Source organism: Passer domesticus, chromosome 10, assembly GCF_036417665.1.
Source record: "Passer domesticus isolate bPasDom1 chromosome 10, bPasDom1.hap1, whole genome shotgun sequence".
Classification (NCBI taxonomy): domain Eukaryota; kingdom Metazoa; phylum Chordata; class Aves; order Passeriformes; family Passeridae; genus Passer; species Passer domesticus.
Window position 1 is genome coordinate 37942422 of NC_087483.1, and position 23267 is coordinate 37965688.

The 23267-nt window shown below is 40.8% G+C and overlaps 1 protein-coding gene across 2 annotated transcripts in view; it reads left to right on the plus strand.

Moving 5' to 3' along the window:
• The window catches only part of SPOPL (speckle type BTB/POZ protein like), a 32872-nt gene extending 22138 nt beyond the window's left edge, over nucleotides 1-10734 (plus strand). Inside the window, exons 6-11 of one of the 2 annotated variants that reach the window (XR_010369515.1) lie at nucleotides 1283-1460; nucleotides 1555-1610; nucleotides 3168-3290; nucleotides 4237-4379; nucleotides 4464-4622; nucleotides 6540-10734. Coding sequence is in view for 1 of the 2 variants with exons in the window: in XM_064435262.1 (XP_064291332.1) it covers nucleotides 1283-1460; nucleotides 1555-1610; nucleotides 3168-3290; nucleotides 4237-4379; nucleotides 4464-4517; nucleotides 6540-6684 (699 nt within the window). In the remaining variant the exon portion in view is untranslated. The remainder of the gene's footprint in view (nucleotides 1-1282; nucleotides 1461-1554; nucleotides 1611-3167; nucleotides 3291-4236; nucleotides 4380-4463; nucleotides 4623-6539) is intronic. The other variant, XM_064435262.1, reaches the window with a different exon arrangement.
• The last annotated feature ends 12533 nt before the right edge of the window (nucleotides 10735-23267 follow it).

A 23267-nucleotide genomic window follows, 5' to 3' on the forward strand; every position in this document is an offset into this window, starting at 1 on the left:
GGGAAATTTTGCTGTGCTTTGGGTTTCTTCTCTTTTTTTTTAAGGAGGAAGAATAAAAAGGAATTTCTTGTATTGACAAGAGGGTATGAGATGATACAGGGAATTAGGCAGTGATTCAAATCCCCAAGCTGCTGTCATAATTGGATCATCCTCCTCCTCTTCTGGTCTGGAGTTTGGCTTGCAGTGCTCCAACTTTCTGTGAAGCTGAGCTGTGCTGTTTTTGCTTTGTGCCAGATTTATTCCAGATGCCTTTGGAAATCAACCAAAGCCCTGATCCTAACAGTATCAGCATTTTCTCTCAAGATCTAATCCTGATTTTCTGAGGTTGGGAGATGGAGTGATCAAGATCTTGTAGCATGGCTCGTTACAAAGGTTTTATTCTCAGATCTGTGCTCTCAGACAAGAGAAGCAACACCTGCTGAGCTCTTCTGTTTACCCAACACACTGATTAAAAGGACTTAGTATGTGAAGATAACTGAAAAAGCAGCAAGGAGTGCTGCTGTCCTGTTCCATTCCTGTATAAAAGACTTAAATGTGGCAGAATATTCACTTCAAATGCACATATTTCAGTTTTCTTAACTGCTTCTGTACAGAAGTTACATCCTGTAAGAATGCATTTCATTATTGAAGTTACCTACTACACCTTGTATTTTGAAAGTAATGGCTTTTCATCTTGTTTGGAAAACAGTTACTTGTGGTTCCTGCCTCATCTGGACTAAGTAGAAGGGAATAATGAAGGAGCTGTTACTTGCACTTAGTTTGCATTATCACACTGTAGGTTATGTACAAATTTAACTGTCAGAACAATAAGGGATATTTAAAAATTCTACAGATTGTTCTGAAACTTTTCTGTGGCCATGTGATCCTGATGATCTGTATAGAATCGTATATTGTGTATATTTTACTGAGATGTGTGAAGTGTTGAACTGTTAATTTAACTCTGAAATAGCATTAACATGTTTTTGTTCCCACTGCTTTTCCAAGAACTGTATCTGTCCTTATTTGCGGTGACATTTCTGTCAGGTGGCATGTGGTATTGTGCTCTTTGTTTTTGTTTTGGTTGGATAAGTACACAATATTAGAGTCTAAGTAAGCCCTGTTTGTTTTTTGTTACTTAAAAGTCAACTGTAAAGCATTGGTTTATGGGTCTGGCCTAATGCCAGAAGCTTCACTGTTTTTTGCTTTGCTTTGGAATTGTTGGAATTCTAGCAATAGGTACTGTGATTTAATTATTGTTGGCATTCAGTTATGAAGGAGTTGTCTTGCTGTGATTTTCTGTTAGGTAAGCGTGGTCCAAGACTCAGTAAATATATCAGGACAGTCTAATACAAACACTTTGAAGGTACCTGAATGTCGACTAGCAGAAGATTTAGGGAATCTCTGGGAAACAACAAGATTTACAGATTGCAGTTTTTATGTAGGAGGACAAGAATTCAAAGCTCATAAATCTGTCCTTGCAGGTACTTTCTACTTTTGTATTGCTATTATTTTGTAATTTAAATCGCTATAAGTTTAAAATTTGATTATATTTAATATTTACTTTTCTTGATACAGCACGATCTCCAGTTTTTAATGCAATGTTTGAACATGAAATGGAGGAAAGCAAAAAGGTAAGCTTCACTGGAAATGTTGCATGTAAATATTTGTACTTTGTGAAAGAGGAAAACATTGCAGAAAACTTGAGGCAGAGCAGATTGAGAGGATGAGGGTTCTTATGGTGCCTGAAGGACAGTTCCTGGACCTCCCCTGGTGAGTTCTGAGGGAATTTGTGTAGAAAGAGGGGAGAGAGGTGCTGGGAGGTTTGGATTTTTTCAGGTACTTGTATCTGCCCTAGTTAATGTTTTTAAACATTAGCTACTGGTGTAATTGACCTGGTAATCTGCCCCCTTTTTGCCTCAGTTTGTATCTTCCTGTCAGCTGATTGACTTGACTAAGGTTTTGCTGTAGAGTATTGAAGTGTTTTTTATGGTAACCAAGAAACAAGAGGTGGATTATGACTGGAATTAAGCCCTCAGGCAGTGGAACACCTTTTCATTCACAGCTTCTGCAGGCACTTGACCTGTGTAAGTGTTTTGGATAGATGGTTTCTTAATCAGCAAAGTGCTGCTTCTGCTTTTATGCACCTGAAGTTTCCCACAGTGAGGAGCTGTTTGTGTCTTTCTTGAAGAATTATCAAAAGTGGGTTGGCTATAGGCAGAATCCATGGAAAAGGGAGGAACTGTTCACCTCACAAAAGGGTTATGATAGATGACCATCATTTGGCCTTGAAAACTGCAAGATGCCACTTGTGTGCACAAACACACTGGGTGAATGTGGTGCTGTGGTACAGCTGAGGGTCTTCCCAGCACCTCTCCAGTTTGGAAACTGTCACAGCTGGAATTGGAGTATTGGGAGCATTTTACGGAGGTTCCTGGACTGAAAGAAACCCAGACATGTCCCAGCTTGAGTAATGTGCCTTTGCCTTCATCAGCAGTGGATCCCCTGTGCAGCCTTCCTCCTAAATACTGACAGGAAACCAGACCATGCACATCACCTGTGCCTGGGGTTTTTATACTCCTTTCAAACATCTGGTGTTGGCTTCTGCATCTTTGACATCATTTCCTACTTCATTAGTTGCTTCTAGGGGATACTGGTACAGCATTGGTCAAGCTTGCAATGCCACTGTTGTATTACGGCAACCTTCAGCTGTGTGGTGCCAGTTCAGTGTGTTTGCTTTTTGGATTCTCAGAACAAAACCTGGGCTGTATTGACTCAGTTTAAGTTGAGGCAAGAATGGCTCAGTTTGTTCGTTCTGCTGCTCTGACTTCTGATATTCCAGACACATTGTCTTTGTGTTGGAAGCTCAGAAGCATTTTTTAGTACTCTTGAAACTGTCTTGAGTTTTATGTACAGTCTGAGTGATAGACTCCAGAGTTATGCATTTCTAGGAAAAAAATTGCAATTACTTTTTATTGCTGGAGCTTTTCCAGCTGATTTCTACCTAAGTTTTAAGAGCTTTTTTTGATTGCTTTGAGCTTAACATTGTTGAATGTTAACTTAAATTTGTAAGGATTTTGTATGATGGATGGTGAATGAAACTTGTAGCATGCATGCGCATGATACTTAATATTCACTTTGAAATTGTAGCTAAATTCCAAACACTTTTATTGATTCTTCTTCTTTATCAGAATCGTGTAGAAATAAATGATGTAGACCCTGAAGTTTTTAAAGAAATGATGAGATTCATTTACACAGGAAAAGCACCAAACCTTGAAAAAATGGCTGACAATTTGTTGGCAGCTGCAGACAAAGTAAGTAATTGACTCCAAACTTTCCAAATCTGATGTTTGTTGGGGAATGTTTATTTTAAAAAAATCTTATTTTCAGGCTGTTTGATATATATTTTTCTTTATTAATATATGAAGAAGCAGTTCTCATCAGAAATGAAGAAAGATAGGAAAGAATAGACTTCTTTTGAACAGTAGAAAGCTGATCTGTTTTTAAAGAGAAGTGATTTTTGAGATGAAAGGATTTACAGCAGCTCAGCAATTAAGGGTTTTTTAAATGCTGGCCTTGATTTAGGGCATAATTGATAAATGTAGAGACCGTTATAAGGTTGATCATATAAGGTTAACTATTATAAGGTTGATATATATGATTGTCTGCAGTACCAGAAAATAAAAACAAAACCTGTTCAGACTGTGACATCCTTCAAAAAAGAAGCACAGTTTATTAATGCAAAATATAATATGGAAATGCAGTTTTTTTCCCATCAAATTTCTTGTAGGCTGTATCAAAGGTATGAGGGAAATTAGGAATTTCAGAGATGGGTTGGGAATAAAGTTACAGTTGTTTTAAACAATGTAGTTGATGAAACTCCATTGTTTGGAGTTTCAAGTTGATGAAACTTGCCCCTCACTTAGAGATACGAACCTGTTCAATGCTGATTTGGCTCCTTGCTCCTCCTCCCTTACCAAGCAGAAGTGAAATGAAAACTTTTGAATGAGTTATTTTTGTTGTTTGATTAAAAACTCAGTTAGCAAGGTCTTTAATTAGTTTTTGCCCAGCCTGATGCCTGTGTTACAGTTGAGAACTGTTGAGTGCAGCACATTGTGCTGTGCAGTACCCGTGGGGAAGCAGTTTGATGTTAAACTCGGGGGGCACCAAGCCTGCCTGGAAGTGTCTTAAGAACTGTAGAGATGAGGAAGGAGGGAATGAGTTTGAGGAATGATTAGTGCAGTTTTTCTCTCTCTCCAGTATGCACTGGAACGGCTGAAGGTGATGTGTGAGGAAGCACTCTGTAGTAACCTCTCGGTAGAAAACGTTGCTGACATTCTTATCCTCGCAGATTTGCACAGCGCTGAGCAGCTAAAAGCACAAGCAATAGACTTTATTAACAGGCAAGTAATACTTGTGAGACTCTAAATATATTTGTGTTTATGTTTGGTGTACTTTCTCAATATCGGCACACTTCTCTCTTGCAGGTGCAGTGTTCTTAGACAACTTGGGTGTAAAGATGGGAAAAACTGGAATAGCAAGTAAGTTTCCCTGCCCCACGATGTTCTGTACAAACACTGCTAAGTAGACTGCAGATCTTAAGAACTGTTGCTTCATTTCCACACTACTGAGGCCTGTCACTGACTGTAAGTAAAGTAGGATTCAGCAGATGCTACCCCAGTTATGATTGTGACTTCCCCTTTAAATGACAGGGAATGTTAGCTGCTCTCCAGTGTGAGATCCTAACAATAGCTGGTTTTCATTCCCTCTCCCAGGGGCATAGTGCTGTGAGGTGATGGAAGCAGCCTTTATAGAGAAAACCATTCTCATGAGTACCCAGGTTTGTGCCTGGAGGAGTGATACCCCCAGTGTGGTTTTGAGACTTGCTGGGGTCAGTCTGAGCCTGCAGTATTTATTTCCACAGAAGGGAGGGCAGTTGCTCTCTTTGCCTTTGGGGATGTGTTTGTGCACCTTCCCACATGCCAGCACAAGTGCTCTGGAGGCCACACAACTCGTCAGTCAGGTCCCTCTGACTCTGAGGGCTTCTGCCTACACTGGAAATAGGCTGAGATGTGTGGCTCAGGCTCTGGATTGCAGCAGCTCAAGTGAATCACAAAGTGGAAGACAGCCAGCTGCAGAATAGCTGGTGGTAGGCTCAAACAGTGCAAGGGCAGTGAAGCACTTATTTCTTACCATCAGAATCTCCAGAGAACTTAAAGGCTGTGTTGTACCACTTAGTTTAAATTATTGTTTCTCCTTGAAACAGAAAAGGTTTCATAGGCATAATGATTGAGCATGATGTGGAAAAGAAGTGGGTGGTGAAAGGTAAATAGTAAAATACCAGTAAGAGAGATAAGTCAGAATCATAACTATGTAACCACTTAATGTGTTTTTTCTCAAGTGATTTGGAGGTTCCTGAGCTGACTTCTGTCTTGAATGTTTGCAAGTTAACATGCTGGTCATCTTTGCTTCAGCTAAAACATCTACAGTAATTCAGGGAAATAATAGGAGAGGGCCTGGCTTAAATTACTGACTCTGGACACCAGGGAGTCTCAATTTTAGTACTGTTTCTCAAGGCCCTTACCTTCACTGACTTGGAGCAGCAGATTAGAAATCTGCCAAAGATTAGAGATCATGTGCTGTAGAGGTCAGCTGATAACTTCATGCTTGATAATGCTCCTGAAACAGCATGAGGGTGCTCACAAGTGGCTTGTGAAAATGCAGAGCAATGGGAACTTGGGATTGATGCATATTAGTTCCAAATTACAAATTTATCCTCACAGTGTCAGTATGACATGCAACCCTGCCAATATAATATTCTTCATGTGCAAAGTGAATTTTTTGCTTTTTTTCCTATTGTTTCACCAAAAAGTAAATACATACATTGAGTAAATACATAGTTTTTTATCTCCTGGATGTCAGTGTGATACTTGCTGAAATCTGTTGTTGCTTTTGTGTTACTTAAAAAACAATGGCCATTGAAAGCTATTTTGAATGTGGCCCATCATCTACGCTGAAAAAAGAGTGAATATTTTCAGTATGAGACTGAGACTGCAGGCTCCCAGTGAAGGGCTCTGGAGCCAGCCAGCTAATCTGCCTTCATGGCTCTTTCTAGGAGATGAACTACATCATATTTGAGGCAGTTTCAGCTGATTCATCTTGTCATCTTTCTCTCTCCCCAAATTGAGCATGCCCTTTTATGTAATGAGATTATTGTGTCTTCCCTTGCTTCTCGTCTCTGCACTAGACCTCATTTTCTTCTAGTTTTCCTCATCATTGTTTCTCATGAGCAATTTCAAGGTGGTTATTCTGATGCAGTTCTCTAGCTAAGGTCTGGCTGCTACTGAGTAGAGCAGACCAAGTTCCTTTTGTCCCACATCTGATTGCATTTCTGTTCCCAAATTGCAAATTGCTGCTTCTGTCTGTTGGCACCCTCATGGCATCCACAGTCTGTCCCGCAGTATTTGACTGCCCCCCTGCAGCCCTTCTGCCTTGCCTGCTCTTCTCCTCTGTGCATTTGGTTTGTAAAATGGTGTGACTGTTCTTCATGCTTCTGTTTTCAGCCAAGCAACAGACATAATGGAAACTGCAGGCTGGAAGTCCATGATCCACTCCCACCCTCACTTAGTAGCCGAGGCCTTTCGCGCTCTGGCGTCTGCACAGTGTCCACAGTTTGGCATTCCACGCAAACGGCTAAAACAGTCCTGAAAGCTTCCATGAACTCTAGAGAAATTGGACTGACTCCACTTCTCCTTGTCCAGAGGTGTTTTCACAAACCATAACAAGAGTTTTTGTTATCCTTGTCCACAGAACAGAAGCTGAAAAAGCCTATTGTTTGCTTTTCAGATGGATAATTTATGGTTTAATCCTCAGCTTTAAATTAGACTGATTACTCTAATTCACTGAAAGGCCTTAAATTATCTTCAATGACTCTCTAGTCCATATAGTCTAATGTATCTTGATTTTTTTATTATTATTTTTTAACGTGCCTTGTCTTTTTGACTAGGCTCTGCAGGATTGCACTAGCTCCATAATGCAGTAAAGTTGATAACTGAAGATTAATTTTTGAAAGGGATCTTCCATTATTTTCAGAAGAAAAAAGAAAAAGATTATAGTTTGGTCCTGTGCTAACTGGAAGGTTTTGGCTGGCCTCTCATTAAAAGCACTTGAACCAGAGGCACATCGTGTACCCTAGGCAAGTGCTAAATATAGGGAGAGCCTGTTTACCTTCAGCAAATGCCCACAGGCTATTTATGGCAATATACTGCTTTGAACATAATTTATTTTTCATTGTGGGGGCAAATATGCAATGGTTTGGCCCAAAAATGTATTTTCATTACAGTTTGTAATGCTTATTGTGTGTGTGTCAAAGCTGTCCCAGCGGTGAAGAGAAACACAGAATAACCTTTTTGCTTGTGTTTCTTTACGGTCCATCATTAGTTTACATTTAATGCAGAACTGAACGAGAGGTAAAAGAGCTCAATGTGAAAAGGAATAGTGTTGTATATGGAATAAATATATCCCAATGTATGGTTGCATAGAAAAGTCAAGGATGCATAGAATGACCAAATGTAAATTGAGGAAATGGGCCAAATGGATTTTGAATATGCACTTTTAATGTGTAACTTTTGTATGTTGTGTGGTACATATATATTTTGCTTTTGATGAATTAATGAGGTACAGGTAATTGTGGCTTAACTTTTTAGATACATTTTAAGATGCCCACAGCCACATGGGATTTAGTTTTGTTAGAAAAGAAAGGCATGTCTTTTTAAGACTCAGTTGAAGGTGGCTATTGCGAGCTTTCATATTTAATAACAGAATATTTTCGCTTATTTGAAAAAGGCATGTGAATGGTAAAAACTTTGAGGGGATTTTTCCCATCTTGACGTACATGCATGGCTCCCACAAACACCTGGGGAGGCTGTGCACACATCCAGGAGTATTTCCCTGAAATGTCAGATGGTATCTGCAAGCAGAGACTTGCTCAGTCTTGCATTTCAGTTATTGTTCTAGCATTGTGGATGGTATTGAAATTCTGCATAATGTGGATGGTATTGAAATTCTGCATAATGTGAAAAGGATGAAACATTTGTAAACTGCTTGTCATGGGCCAGTTCTTTACTATATGAACCTTAGCTTTAATATCAACATCCTCAGTGTTTGATAGCTTTGTTTACAATTGGGAGGAAAAGTCTGCAGTAGTGCACACTCTAAATGTTCCCTGAGTTATTGCATTGAGTTTACTGTAATAGTGATAATATGCTGTATTTCTTTTTTTGGGGGGAAGATTTGGGTTTTGCTGTGGGGAATGGGAGGAGATCTCACCTAATTTATAAACATCTTTGCGTAAGGGTTTGAGTTTGCCTATTAAAAAAAGTCATGCAGGGAAGAGAGAGGAAGAATTTCAGATTGTTTCTCCATCCTCATTTTACTGAGATTCATCTGACTTGCTCTGAATTAAATTTTTAAAGAATATATAATTTTATACTTTAGCATCTAGTGAACCACTTACAAAGGTAAATAGGAAAAAAAATGCCCAGTCCAATTTTGAAGACTAAAACCTCTGAAAATGAATTTTTTTTCTTGCCCTCTAGCTAAATCTTTATGATGGCTAAAGTGTAAAATTGGAAATTTTAATAATACACAAGGCATCAAATGATATATTTACAGAGATTTATCAATTTTAAATATTTATCTAAGATAAGGTCTCACAAGCATTCTCCACAACAGGAGATGAAGGTGTTTATTCCAAAATCATGCTTTTGCTGCACTGTGTAACGTGTTGGGATTACAGCTCCTCATCCTCATCACTGTAAAGCTCACAGCGCTCACGTGCAAAGTGACTTGAATATTTAATGCTGTAATGATTGCCCAGGTCAGCCTGTTCTAAAGTAACAACTTACAGTAATCAGATGGAAAGCTTAAGGATTTCTAGGATTTTTTTTTCAAGCCTAGTAGCACACTTCGTACCAAAAAAATGTCAGACACTGTGCTGTGATATTGTCTGCATCATAGAGTGTCCCCTCCTCGAGCCAGGCAGTGTTACACCAACAGGAAAGAGCCCTCTGCTGATCCATCTGTTCAGATTGGACTTATTTATTTATGTTTTCAAGTTCTGACAGATCTTGAGAAAAAGGTAAAGCAGTTGCTGTATTCTTAAGTGAGTGCACTAATTGTTCACCTCTTTAATTACCTACATGCAGTGTTCTCACTGGAATGGGATATTGATAATTACAACCTTCCCCTTTGGATTCTGTAGGCTCGCATTCATTCCCCACATCTCAAGAACTTGCCCTTAAAGCCTCCGTTGGAAGTGCAGCAGATCAGGAATAATGATCGGTCAGGTTTTTCCAGGCTGGCATCCTGGGGGTTTTCCCTGGTTTTCCCTCCAGGTTAGGAATATGCCGTATGAAGGTGCCATGTTTTGGCTTGCCAACACTACTCTCTCATAGATGTGAACCACCACTTCTGTGCTTTTCTGGGGAGAACCCTGCATGTGTCCTGTGTGTGTGTGCGTGTGTGTGTGTGACTGTGTGGTGTTTTTTGTCAAGGGTGACTTTCTAAAAATAAGGACTCAATTTGCTGTTAAAATGCTACTATGTATTATATATATTTTTTTTTCTCCATTCAGACCTCTCCTAAGGAGATGCTTTGGGTGGAAGTTGCTTCGATAAATAATCCTTATTTCCTAGTCCATTTACTGCATGCAGAAGTATGAACACATTGTGCCTTTATAGGAAACTGTTGCAATGAAGGGATGATTTAACAGGGTGCAAGGTCTTTGTAAAATGTATTTTTAAAGGTGAAGAAGAATACTCATTTGTACACAATTGAAATGGAAAAGTTCAAGTTACATTTGACCTCTGTTGCATGTTGATTCTTGCTTCCTAAATTCAATTTCACCAAGGTACAAACTACACAAACAAGTGGAATAAGTATTACAGATACAAGTTGAGTAATGGTATATTTTTGTGAAATTGTGATAATATTTGCTGTTACAAGATAAGTGTATGTCAAAATGTGATAATCATGGACACAAGGTTACTCTAGTTCTGATGTTTTTCCACATATTGAGTATTTAGTATAAAATTCACCTTTGCACAGGAGATCAGTAGAGGACCTACACGAAGATTGTGTTGCTTTTAAATCCTCACGGCAAGACTTCTCCTTTGGGAGAATAAAAACCATGTGCAGTATTTGAGACTGCATTTCACAGAAGGCAGTGAATTGCAAACGTGAGGTACTGCTACCTGAAATGTCAAACTTTGTTGAATTTTACAGTTGATTAAAATTCCTAAGCTTAATTGCTTTTTTTTTTTTCTTTGTAATTGACAAATAGAATGTTACCTGTCCTCTGTCTGTTGTCAGTAGTGTATTAGTGCAGAGCTTAGTTGCTTAGCTAGCCAAGACACTTGGTCTCATATCTTGGCTTCTGCTTACAGTAAATGGACTATGTTTGTAAAGGGAATTCACTATTTCAAGTGTTTTGCAAGGAACTTCACTGTATTTGTAACCTGGTTTTTGAAGGCTTAAGATCAATGAGTCCTATTTTAGAAGTTAAACCAGTGAAATGACTTGGACCTGTTTTGGGGTGGAAATGATAAAGAGAATTCAGATATGTAAACAGTCGTATCAAACCATCCAGCCTTTTTTTATCAGCTGATGTTAATGGTGAAATACTTTTTGTACCTTGTTGCTGAAAATATTTTTGCGTTTCAGCACATCAAGTTACAATAAAGTTGTTACTTATACAAAGTGTGTCTGTCTTCATTTGTTGTCTGTACCTGCATTTGTTCCCAATGGCTGCCTTTGCTTTGAGAAAAAATATTTTACCAGCACTGTCAGTGTAATGTCAAATATGCTGCTGTTCTTTAGGAAGCCTCTTTTGGGGAGGATCATCTTGCAGCCTTGCTCTGATCTCCAGTAACTTGGTTATGTTTTGGTTTTGACACTTCAAAGCTCTGGAGAGCTTAACTTGCCCACCTGAGAAGTGCCTCCCTTAGCACAGACTCTGCCAGGACTGGTGGGAAGAAGGGTTGATGCTGTGAAGATGGGATTGGTGGGTTTGAAATCTGCTTTTGTCTTCCACCCACCATCAAAAACCATCGTCCTTTGTCCTGCCAAAGAGCAGGCTGCTGATGAGCCCATCCAGCAGGAATGCTGTTGGCATTTGTTACAGGAGAAGTGGTGTGTAAGAGGAGGAGTGCTATGTAAGGGGTTTCATATGGTTATAAATATTTGCAGTGATACGTGGCTTTGGACATGCTGAACTCCTGAAAATGATGAAGTCAAGGTAAGTTAATTTATAAAAAGTGTGTGTCTGAGTAGACATGCAAAATTCTCCAGGTGTGCTTAAAACATACATCCCTTAACTGACTCCACAGTGATCCAGTCTAAAGTTCCTCGTGGGGTTTGTATCAATAATGGCATAACTCACATCCCCACAGAGAGTTCAGTAATCTCTGAGGGGAACAGGACTGGTTACCTCTGAGTGGCATCAGAATTATTTATGCAATCCAAATGTCTGACCTCAGCTTCAAATTCCAGATAAACAAAGATTATTAAACTTCATTATTTCTTTATTTAGAAGGCAATATTTTTATCCTTTCTGAAGATGGTTTTTCTCCCTGCTGTTAATCTTGTCATCATAAAAAATTTTGTTATTCAGCAAAATTGATTCAATGAGCATTGATTTTAAAAACCACCTGGGGTTTTTTTTTTCTTTTTTCTATAGCAAATTACAGGTTTTTGTGTGGAAACTGAGCACATGAAGAAAACTTTTTCTCCTTTAAGTTGAGTATTGTGGAAGGTATTGTACAGTGTTTTTCCACTCCTGTGTATGTCCTCTTTCTTTAAAAGGGGGAAGCTCAAATATTGATTCTCAAGTGGTGATAGAGTAAAAACCATCTCTTGCTGCACAGAATTGCCTGGCCTGCCCTGTGCTGAAGGGATGGTTTGATGTTGAAGTATTTGAGTGCAGCCTGAGCAGTCAGGTGAGAAATTGAAGTTGATTAAAGTGATTCTTTGTGACACTACTCCAAACTTCATAGTATTAATGGTTTTCTATGTTTTAGGTTGCCTCAGTTACAATTACTATTCAAGGTGGAATATTACCCATTCCACTACAACTTTTACTTGCCATGTTTATTAAGTAAATTAGATTAAAGATGCAGCTGCTTCCATTACACACAAATAACTTTGCATTTTACATGGTGATAGTGTGCTAACAGAGGAAATGCTATTAATTGCCACTCAAAATTAGTCTTGAACAGTTTATTTTTCTGCAAATGTCTTTGGCAGTTTTCCACTAGAAGAACTTGTTTCTTGTTGTCAGTTTTGAAGATTCCTTCTTTGTACTCTCAGAGAAAGTTGGAAAAAATACAAGGAGTTGAGTGAAGCATTTCAGATGTGAGATGCAAAGGATTTGCTTTCTCCATTATAGGCACTGCACCAATGGGGAAAAAAAAAAACATCCCAGGCTCAGCTGAGAGAATTCTTCAGTGCTTTGGAATGGCATTCCAGGGGGTGTCAATAAGTTATATTTTAACAGCAAGTGAAGTTGGTGTTCTAAGTGTAAAATTTGGCTTCTTATGAGTCAAGTATAAAGAATAGAAACAAGCTTGTGATTTTTGAGACTCAGGAAGAAAAAACAACTTTGCAGAGTTTGCCTGGCCTTGGCTTATAGAGAAAGTACCAGGAGAGTTTTGAGCTCGTGGTTCAAGTGTTCTGAAGGAGCAGTACCTGGTGATCATCATCCTGTCAGGCAGGGAGCAGGGCTTTCTTTGAAAATGTTTCCTGACGCCAACATTTTTGTCTTGCGTTCTCAGCAGAGTTGGGAGCATGACAATATTTTTGTGCAGGTACTGTGTTTCAATCAAGGCTAGGTGTATAATGAGTGGAAATCTCTGCTTTGCCCAACTTATGCATGTTTCATGCGTTGGCAGTGATAGTCATGCAGAAAATAAATTACACCATGTCAGACTCGGTGCTGCTGATCAGAATGGAGACAACTGGTGCTGCATTTTAAGCAGTCACAGTTTTTGACTTCCCACGTTTCCCCCTGCACAGTTGACTGAGCCATTTCAGTTAAAGAAGGTAAATTTTGAAGTGTATGCAAAAAAACATTTTAATAGGATGAAATCTTAAAGCACAGAAGCTCTAGCTCCAGTCTGACCTCTTTTAACCTTAATTGCCACATAAACTATTTATATTTTTCATTTTTAAGTTGGCAACTTTTCGGTAAGCTTTGAAATTAATTTTATGTATTACATGCACAATTTGCTAACCCAGCTGTGTTTATTGAGTCTTGAAACTTTAAAAAAAAACCCACCTACTTGCTACTGAAGTGTACAACCAAAATGTTTGCCTCCAGCAAAGACTTAATCTTGCTTCTGGTACTTGTGCCATGCCCAGATTAAGAGCTGTGGTGGTCTTTGTAAAGCCCACACCATATGTTTTAAAATGGAGAATGAAAATGTCAATTAAATGGTGCATCTTGTCACTGTCACCTCTTGCAGATGGGCTGCCCTTGTCAGACACACACATGAGGGAGTTCTTGCACCACCAAGCCCTCATTCCTCCCTCACAGCAGGACTGGGCGTTATTGTGCTGGATCAAGGGTTTGTACCAACTCAACTCAAATTACTGCAGACCACAAATAGAGGGACATCAAATATTTGCATATTTATTGGCTGTTCTGGTCAAGATGAATTTGAGCTGTGGGTATGGGGCAGGGTGGATATTTTTTGAACGCAGCTTTTTCTTCAAATGCCGTGCTGTTCATCTCTTGTGGATTTTTCAATGAGCACTGGCAGCTCTTAAATAATGGAAATAAATACAGAATACCTAGTGAACCTGCAAATGCTTTATAGTGAAATTTGGGCAAGTTCAATTTTGCTGATTTAAAGAAATGGAGATGCAAATTTCCTTGTGAAAGTGCCTTCTAGCAGAAAATGTCAGATGTGGTTAATCTCTGAACAAACTATAAAAGGGGTTAAATTGTGTACTAGATTAGGAAAATACTCAGTATTTTACCAGTAGTGCTGGCATAGCAGGCATCTAGTTCTGACAAGCTGACAGAGCAGAGAATTGAAACTTAATGAATCTTAATGCTTTCTGTCATGTACTTCAATTTTCTCAAATTATTTCTCCAATTAGTTCTAGTCTTTGTGAAGGAATGATTAATGATAATTAATACATTCTTATAATTTCCATATTCTATCTCCAGTGTTTCCAAAAAAACCACAGATTTGTGTATGTGAGTGAGGCTGGTTTGTCTGTTATTTCTTTGGGGTGCTGGGGTTTTTCAGATTTTCAGCTTTGTATTTCCAGCTGAACAGGGAGAATAAGATGGATGGATTAGGGAGTTTAATATGGTCTCTCAAATAAATAATTTGGACATAACCCAAGGCTTCAATCTTTCCTGTAAAGGATGATTTCTCTTTAGTGGATAGGTGGGGAATGTAGGGGTACAAAGCTATTGTCAGGAGCTCAGCTCATCCTGCATCAGCTTTGGGAAACATTTACAGCTGCAATTTGGCAAAATGGGTAAATCCTGGAGGGCATCTCCTCTTCAGAGATTGGTTTTGGTTTATTTTATTTTCTTTTTAGAGTCTCTATGTGCCTCCTTTATATTGTCATTAATTTTGTTTTACCCTTGACATGCACACATGGAGGGATTTATCCAAATAAATAATCATGTGCATTTTGTGTTTAAAATCAGTGAGTTTTGAAAGTCGCTGGTTTTTTGTCTGCACAGGAGCTCTGGCTTTCCATGCTGCTCTGCAGGTATCCAACACTTGACTCATTAAAACAAACCCCAAACCTGCCCCAGCTCTGGGAGCCTGCAAGAGTGGCAGGGACTGTATGTCTGAAATCAGCATCTCTTTGGGTAGCTCTAGAAGTCCTTTTTCTTTAGATACACTTCATCAAAGAAACGGAGTGTTGGCAGTTTCAGCTACTTTTTAAATCAATAAATACTTCATTCTAGTTGTTTTGCCACCCAGTTAAATATGTGGTGTTTACTGGGGCAGAGTGCCCCAGTTAGATTCACCTCTGAATATTCTGTACAAATCATTATTGGAGTACTTAAGCAGAGTATAAAAAATGGCTTTATGGAAGAATTATCCTGAAAAAAATAGTGTGGGTGTTCAGAATGTGTTGATTTGGTAACCAAGGTACACAGTCAGCAGGAGGCTGCTGTTTTCCAATAAGCTATTGGAATATTCTGGGCAGTTAGAATAAGAAGCAGAGGTAAAAAGTGCAGGTATTTTATCGCTTTAAAGGAGGAAGGCTTAAAGGACCAGGTTTGGGGTTTTTTAAAAATAATCAGCTGTTGAGGGTGCTCCATGTGGTATGAAACTAATGATTTTGAAGTTGGGCCAATTTTATGTAATAAATACTCAAAGTTACACTCTTGGTCAGTCATACTATGAACAGTTTTTGTATTTGCTTTGTCAGTGCTGTCAAAAGAATCCATAATCTTGTTGCTTGTTTAGAGCAAACTAAACATTTGTTCCTGATTCCCCTGGATAAAAACATGTAGGGGAAGGTGCTGTTGCACTGAGATTGCTTTTAGCAATAAACCTGGTTTGTGTTTTTGCATCAATTACAAAGGTGGAAAGAAGTTTTTCCTGGTGTATTTTTCTTCATTCTTTAGAAGCAAGAATGGAACCTCAGCAATGTTCAATGCCACTGGGACAGCATCAGGAATAAACATCAGCTTTATTTAGCTGTATGTAGAGATTCTCACCACAGAACCATCAACAGTGCTGTCATAGTTCTGTAATCTTTACCTGCTTCTTGCAGGGCTAAACTTGGTGAGAATTGGCTTCTATTCCTGCAGCTGGCCAGGGGTTAAACAGCTGGCAGGGCAATGCTGCCCTGGAGGGAGGCAAAGGCTGGCCACTGCTCACCTGCCCACAGCCATCCTCCTGTGGGGTTGTTAAAAGCTCTTTATTCAGCAAGGTTGGCTTAGACATTGAAGCTGGGGGTGAATGAAGGATCACTGCCCTCCCCAGGGCAGTGGGAGCAGTTGAGCAGCCAGAGCAACACTTGCAGCTTGCTTATGCTGTGGTTGTTTTCTTTTACATCACCAACAGAAGATGCACCAAATAATGGATGAGCAGAGTGCTTTTATTTCCAGTGGGTTTGGGCTGGAATGACTTGGTGTCCCTTTCACATGGTAGGCCAAGTGTTCTTTCCCATTTGCACCTTAATTAATTAATTAATTAAGTCTCCCTCTCCTGGCTGTCAGCTGCTGGAGTGCTGGGCTCAGTGACCTGTTCCTGGGTGGGTGTGCAGGGCTCCTCTCACTGCTCTTGGGAAGAACTGCGGAAATAATTTGGAAGGGAAGAGAATCTTTGGTCCTTGCTCCCAGAGCTGTGTGCTGACATCACCTGTGTCCTTCTGCAGCCTGGAAAAGGGATTTCACCAAAGACACGTGGAAGAGCCTGGTGTGATGATGGCACAGCTTGTTTTCTGAAAATGTTGGTTTAGCAGAATATTGCCCTTAACTGCAGAAATACCTGAGCCAAATGCACGTGTACATTGTGATCTTTAATGTGCTTTTGCATCCTGCAGTAGATTAAAATGTCAGTCATATTCTCCTTATTTCACAGTCCCCTTGAATCCCTGGGGAAGGTGCACGTGTCTTATGTTACTTATGCCCCACCAATAAAACCACCCTCTAGGAGGAAAGCTGTGCAGGCCATGCAGCAAGATGTCAAATTAATTGCACCGAAATAATGAGTTAGCACCAAATGCTAATTAAATATTGATGGAAGTCATGCTTTCAATTATCTTCATTATGGCACAATGTTTTATGTAGACATGAAGTGCTGGGAATGTGGGCATACATTATCATTAATCTTGTCATACAAAAATATTAGTAATTTCTCAAAAATCCACTGTAAATGTGCTGGAGGTCCATGTTTAGTAGCTTTTTCATCGAGTAAAGTTTTTTGTGGGCTTTTTGCTCATTTTGCTTTTGAAGGAGCAGGGCTGGAAGAGCCAGGAGATGGGAATGGTGAGTGGAATATGACCCAGGGTGTTCTGCTCTGGGACAATGGGATGGGCAAGAGCCACTCCCCTCCCTGTGTGCATTAACACTGGGGAAAAATGTAAGAAATTAGAGGATTTTTTAAAGAGAAGGACTTTATTAGTCAAAACCAAAAGTCCAGGGTTATCTAGACTAGAGGTTAATTAAATAGTGAGTCCCAGGAAGAGTCCTATCCAAAACCAGTTTTATATGCAGTTGCCTTTGTGGAGGATGGACAGAATTTACCACGTAATTCACAGATTAATCAGGTACTAACTATAGTGTGCAGTCTTGTTGCTCTCAAGTCCCTTTGAGCTCTTCTAGAAAAAGGAAAAAAAAATAATTCCAAGACTTCCAAAGTCTTCCTGGAAAATGCTGTCCTAGGAATTCTTTTTATTTTAAATGGAATTTATTTTTTGTCAATCAATAGAAGGCACAAACTGAGGTGAAAAATAATCCTTTCTGCAGACTTTGAGGAAGGGAAAAGTTGTACAGGACTGCCTTGGTGGGCCTTCTTTTCCAAGCTGGACTGGAAAAGAGATCCTCCTGCCACCTCTGTGTGAAGAAAAGGTAAATCTGTGCTAGTTTGCAGAAAAAAATAAGTTAAAATGCTGCTCTTGTGCCACTTGGCCATAATTGGGGACTTTTGCAGCAGGTGAGTGTGAAGGAGTGACTGCATGATGAGCCAGTGTGTCTCCATGGGCAAAAAAAATTCCTGTCCCAGGAGTGTGAACGTTCTTTGTCACTTCTGAGAGCACTGGAAGGTTCAGAGTGGAGACAGGTGGGTGCCCATAATTAGGGAGGAGGTGTGAAGATTTTATTGCAGTGGGTGCAGCCTTAGTGCCATTGTCTAAGTGTAAATTGTTCCTAAAAGATAACCCTGAGATTATTCACCCCGGAGTCTCCGGGAGTCCAGGGAGAGGCATTTTCAAATTACCAGTGGTGAAGTGTGGCAGAGCAAAAGGAGCACTTGAGCTGAAGAACAGCTAATGCCCAGCAGAGCAGAACTGCAGCAGCAGCTGCTGAGGAGGTAATTCTGTGCTCATAATGATTCCAACTTCTCTCAAAAACTATCACTTTGCAAGTATCCCTCATCTGAAGCACAGAGCTTCCCCAGACCATCAGAACAGAATCTCTCCACATCCTGAGCATGTGAAATTAATGACTGAATATTATGCTGAGAGCCATTTAATTAAAAACACTTTCATTAATAATGCAGTTGGAGAGTGTATGTGTGTTATGTAATTAAAGATAGTACATCAGTAAATGATACTATGCAAAACCAATTCAAAAAATTCAAATGAGTTGGTGTAGCATAAGGAACTCAATTCAAGAGGGAATAAAGTCAGTGTGAAATAAGCTCACAGTTTTTTCCTGGAAGCTGCAATTAATCTGCTTCTGGCAACACAATTCAATACTCATATTTTAAATAAGGGGCTGTGCTTGTTTTAAAGATAACTGGGGTGGTGAATCAAAATAGATTTCTCTCTCCCCTCTTTCTGCCAGACAGAAGTATCTCCTAATGTCTGGACACTGCTGAGCCTGGCTGACCTGGAGGATGTGGGGGCCTTGCACACCATTCATCTGTGCTGCTGTTTTTGCTTGGAGCACTCGGGTTGTGCTCGGCTGTGACAAAAGACTGTAGGTCTGGCATTTGTAGTGTTTTTACTTGAAAACCAAGTGCTGGAAGTGGAAGAGAGAGGTTATTCCTCGGGGCAGATCAATCTTTCTGTGTGGCATTGCCTTCAAGCAGCTGGGTGAGCAGGCTTGTGTTGTTTTCCCCGGGTGCTTTGGCTAATCCAAATCTTCCCCGATTGAAGTCAGAAATGCCTCAGTTAAATATATCTGACATGAGAAGTGGATTGGAATTAAGTAGCTCTAAGTACTATTTAATAAATAGGCTTGCTTATCATCTTCAATGTGGCAACTTGAAATAGTTTTTAATCCTTCAGTTTACCTGCTCAGAAATCTGTGTTAAATGTTCTGTGCTCCCAGGTTAGCAGTGCTCAGCATCACCTGCTTCAGACACTCTTCCACCACCTCTTCTTTTAAGGAGTACTGCTGGCTGAGAAGGGACTGACAGCTCCTCTCAGAGCAGTTTCCTGCTAAACCAGAACTTGTTCTCCTGTCCAAGTTAAATGAACTTGATGTGTTTTGAAAACCTGAACTGAGGGGTTTTTTGGTTGTTTTTTTTTTTTTGTCATTCTCTAGAACAGCTCGGTGTGAGTTCCATTTCATCAGGGGCTTTTGAGATGTGGGCAGGGGTGTAAGTGCTTTCCATCCATCTAAAACCTCGTAACTGGGATGTTTCTCTCATGGCTGTTTGGGTGTTTATCAGTTCAGTCATGGAATGCTTTAGGTTGGAAGGAACCTTCAAGACCCTTTTGTTCCACCCCTGCCATGGGTAGGGATGACTTCCTTAGACCAGGTTGCTCCAGGCAGGATCTCCAACACAAAAGATGCCAAGTCTTGTTTTCTGGGAAGCAACAGTGACTAGAAGTTCAAAGCAAACACCTTGATAGCTTTAGGTGGGGATGGATTTTTTGGCCATTTTTAACTTCAGGGCTAATTCAAATAACCTCCAAGTCTCATGTTTCACTATTCTCTTTCCTGCCAATTTGGAACCAATTATAATGTATCACCTTTCAGGAAGATCACCAGCTTATTTGGAGCTGTTAAGATAAGGTAGCCGAGGCTTAATTGGCTTGTAATGATGAAAGAGCCACACACTGTCTGGGAATGAGGAAGAGAACAAGGAAATGGGATTTGCATCTGAGGTGGCTGAAATGTAGGGCTGCCAAGGGCAAGTGAGCAGGGTGAGGACTGAATGCTGGCTGGGGATCAGGCTGCCAAAAAAGCTGCCTTGTTTTCCAAGGATGGTTACACGAGAGGCAAGGGGAGCACTGGGCTGTCTGGGAAGCTGTTCCAGGGGCTGCTGTTGCACAGGGGTTCCTGTCATGGCTGTGCTCAGCTCCTGCTGATGCCTTGTGAAGGCTGCCCTAGAACAGAGACTAGGCAGAGCTAAAGTAGGGATTTATTAGGAGGCCTCAATGGATCCACCTTGGGCAGCACAAGAGCCCAGCCAGGGCTGCACCCAAGATGAACCAAAATGGTCACAAAATGGATGATCACTTTTGTAAGGTCTCTCACTTTTATCAGTTCTGCTCCATTTGCATATTGGAGTTATTTGTGCAATTATAGCTTTAGGTTATGCAGTCCCATCCTTCTTGTTTTTCTCTCTTCAGCCCATGTTGTTTGTGCTTTTGGGCCTGAGATTTGGATCATTTGTCCTTGGTCCCCACCTGGAGAAGGAATTGCTTTGTCTCCCTACTCTGTGAAGAGAGCTCACCATCCCCTAATATGAAGCTCAGACCCAGACACTAAAGCAGCACAGAATCTGAAAAATATAAATGCTAAAACCTGAGGCATCAGTGCCATCAGGCCACGTCCTGTGGTGCCCCTGCCCTGCTCCCATGGCCCAGCTCTGGGTGGAAGTTCCAAGTCTGGCCTCGGGACAAGCCAGAAGAGACCCTGGTGTCCCCATGTACCAGCTCTGAGCTTCCCACATCGCTCCTTTGCTGCTAGCTGGGAAAGGCAGTTGAGTTTTTGACATGCACAGGGGAATGTTTATCACCTCTGGGCCCTCAGTATGGCTCAGCTCCCCGGGTCTGGGTGAGGAGCCACAGCACATTCCGAGTGGGAAGCGAGCCAGGAGGATCTCTGGGTGCAGCTCCTGCGTGCACGGCCCATGGGGGTGTCCAGCCCACGGCCTGGGCGTGATCAGCACCTGCTCTGGCCAGCCGAGCTGGTCTCAGTGCATTTTCCATAAAATGAAGAGAATACATTAACAAGTCCCTGAAGCAGTGGAGTTTTTTCCCCTCTGTTCTGGCTTGAGGACAAAAGCAGAGAGCAGTGCAAGAGACTGACCTGGTTGGCTGTTCAATTCCTGTTGAATAGGAAGGTGCTGATATTTCTTTTGGAGTCTATTTTAGAGTCTCACCACTGTTTATGCAGGTAGGATTTTTTCTTCTCCAGCTAAACTGCTTTCCCATGACTGTGATTGCTTTTTAATTGGGCTGCAGCTGGTGCTGGATTTGTGCTGAGCTGGAGACTGAATTACATCTTTGGAAATAGCATTTTTTTGTGATTTTTTTTTTTTTTTCCCTTTCAAAATTCAGTCAGGATGGCTGGGGTTCTTGCTTGAGGGTACCAATAGCTCTGGCCTTGCTTCTGGCTGACAGCCCCCAGTGTTTGGGGCTCCAGAGCTGTGCCATGGAGCTGGTGGCAGCAGCCTTGGCCATGTCCTGTGGACTCTGTTCAGTTCCCATCACTCCTGGCTGCAGATCTGAACAGGTTTTGCAGCCCCAAGCTCAACAACCCTCAGGGGATGTGTTGTTTGACACCAAGTAGAATATTTCATGATAATTCAGCTCCTCTTCTGTAAACCCACTTGATTTGTTAGCTCCAAAACAAAGGATGCTGCTCCTGATGGACACGTGCAGGAGGTGCTCACGAGGGAGAGGTGGGAATGGCAAAGTCTGGTTTTTCAAACTAGACACCCTACAGCTAAAAATCTACTTGACTGATGTGTGTTTCATTGAGCTACTTAGTGTACAGCAGCTTGTTATTGTCTTTTCAACTGTGCAAATTTGAATAGAGACGGTGCTAATGACGAATCATTATTATACTATAAATAAAACATTATCCAGATTATGCTGGTCAACAGAGCATAAAACAAATAGCAAATTCTAATGTCCTTGAATTACAATTTAGAAAGAAAAGCAGCACAGGATGCTGATCTGCACGGAACACCCTCGCTTGGTTGCTGTGAGAGTTTTTCCCGTTGCATCAGGATCATCCAGGGGTTTACTCATTTGCAAATTCCCTCTAAAAAGCAAATGTGCAACCCCAGGTGGCCATGGCACACAGTGCTCAGCTCTCTGCCCTGCTGGCTCCTTGTGAGGGCCTGGCACTGCCTCCTGGTCCCCACAAGGAGTTGGGGAGCCTGAAGAACTCTCAGCAGGATGTGGCCACTGGTGAGGGCTGCAGGGAAATCAGAAATCTGGAGGTCCAGAGGACAAAATTCTTCAGGGGGAAGGCAAGGAAAACCCCAAGCTGTTACTTCCTTCTTTAGGTTGGAATGATTAAAAAAGCATGGATGTGCATTCCTGCAGCTCTGCACAGAGTGCTGGCTAAAGAAAAAAGCTGAGGCTTTATATGTTTGTCATGAAGCTGCTTTTTATTGGAAATTTTTAATGTTCTCCCCATTGGGTGGAGAGAACAATAGGAAATGTATTTAACAAGAAGTTCATATGTTTAATATTAATTCCCTGGGGAAGTGGTCACAGCCCCAAACCTGCCAGAGTTCAGGAAGTGCTTTGGGCACAAGGTGGGATTTTTGGGGTGTCCTGTGCAGGGCCAGGAGCTGGACTCAATGATCCCTGTGGGACCCTTCCACGTCAGGATATTCCATGATTCTCTGATATTTTACTGATATAAATGTGTACAAAACTGTCCTGTGGAGATTTGGATTAAATAAAGGCTGTATAAAAAAAACTTCTGGATTAAGTTGCTGCAATCATAAATTGTGATTGCCCACTCAAGACTCTTTTTAAAATTATATTTAATAATTCAAGTTTTTGTTTCAAAATCCTTTGAATAAGAGCTATAGTAGCAACAATTTGAAACTTGTCTGTAACAGTCACCTGCTACACAGGAAAATGCACAGCCTGTTCTGTGTGAAATGAAATCACATTTAGTTTTGTTTACATGGGCAGCATGACATCTGACCTAATCAAGCCTGTCATCACTGCATTGTATTTTGCTTACCCTGCTGGCTGTAAATAATTTCTTCTTAAGCAGATTTTGACTGCAGTAAGAATGTAACTGTTTGTTTAAAAAAAAAATAAATTGTGTTTTCAAAATTAATCTGAAAGAAAAACTGAAGAAAAACTGCAACCACCTGCTTTTAAGCTGATTCATAAAGTATTGTGGCTGGAAGAAAAGTGGTGAGGACTTGTTGGGTGTGAGGGAGTTTGGTACCACAGCTCCCTCCCTCTGCTCCAGCTGCCAGGCTGCTTCCCTGTGCCAGGGCTGCATGGGAGGACACTGGGGTGAGTTCTCCCATGCTTTGTCTTCCTGAGGCCTGGAAACCTCAGCCTGGGAAGGGGGAGGAGAATCCAGCTCCCCTTTTGATGAGGGACTGAGCAAGGGCTGAATCAGCAGCGAGCTGCCCTCTCTCCCAGCACGT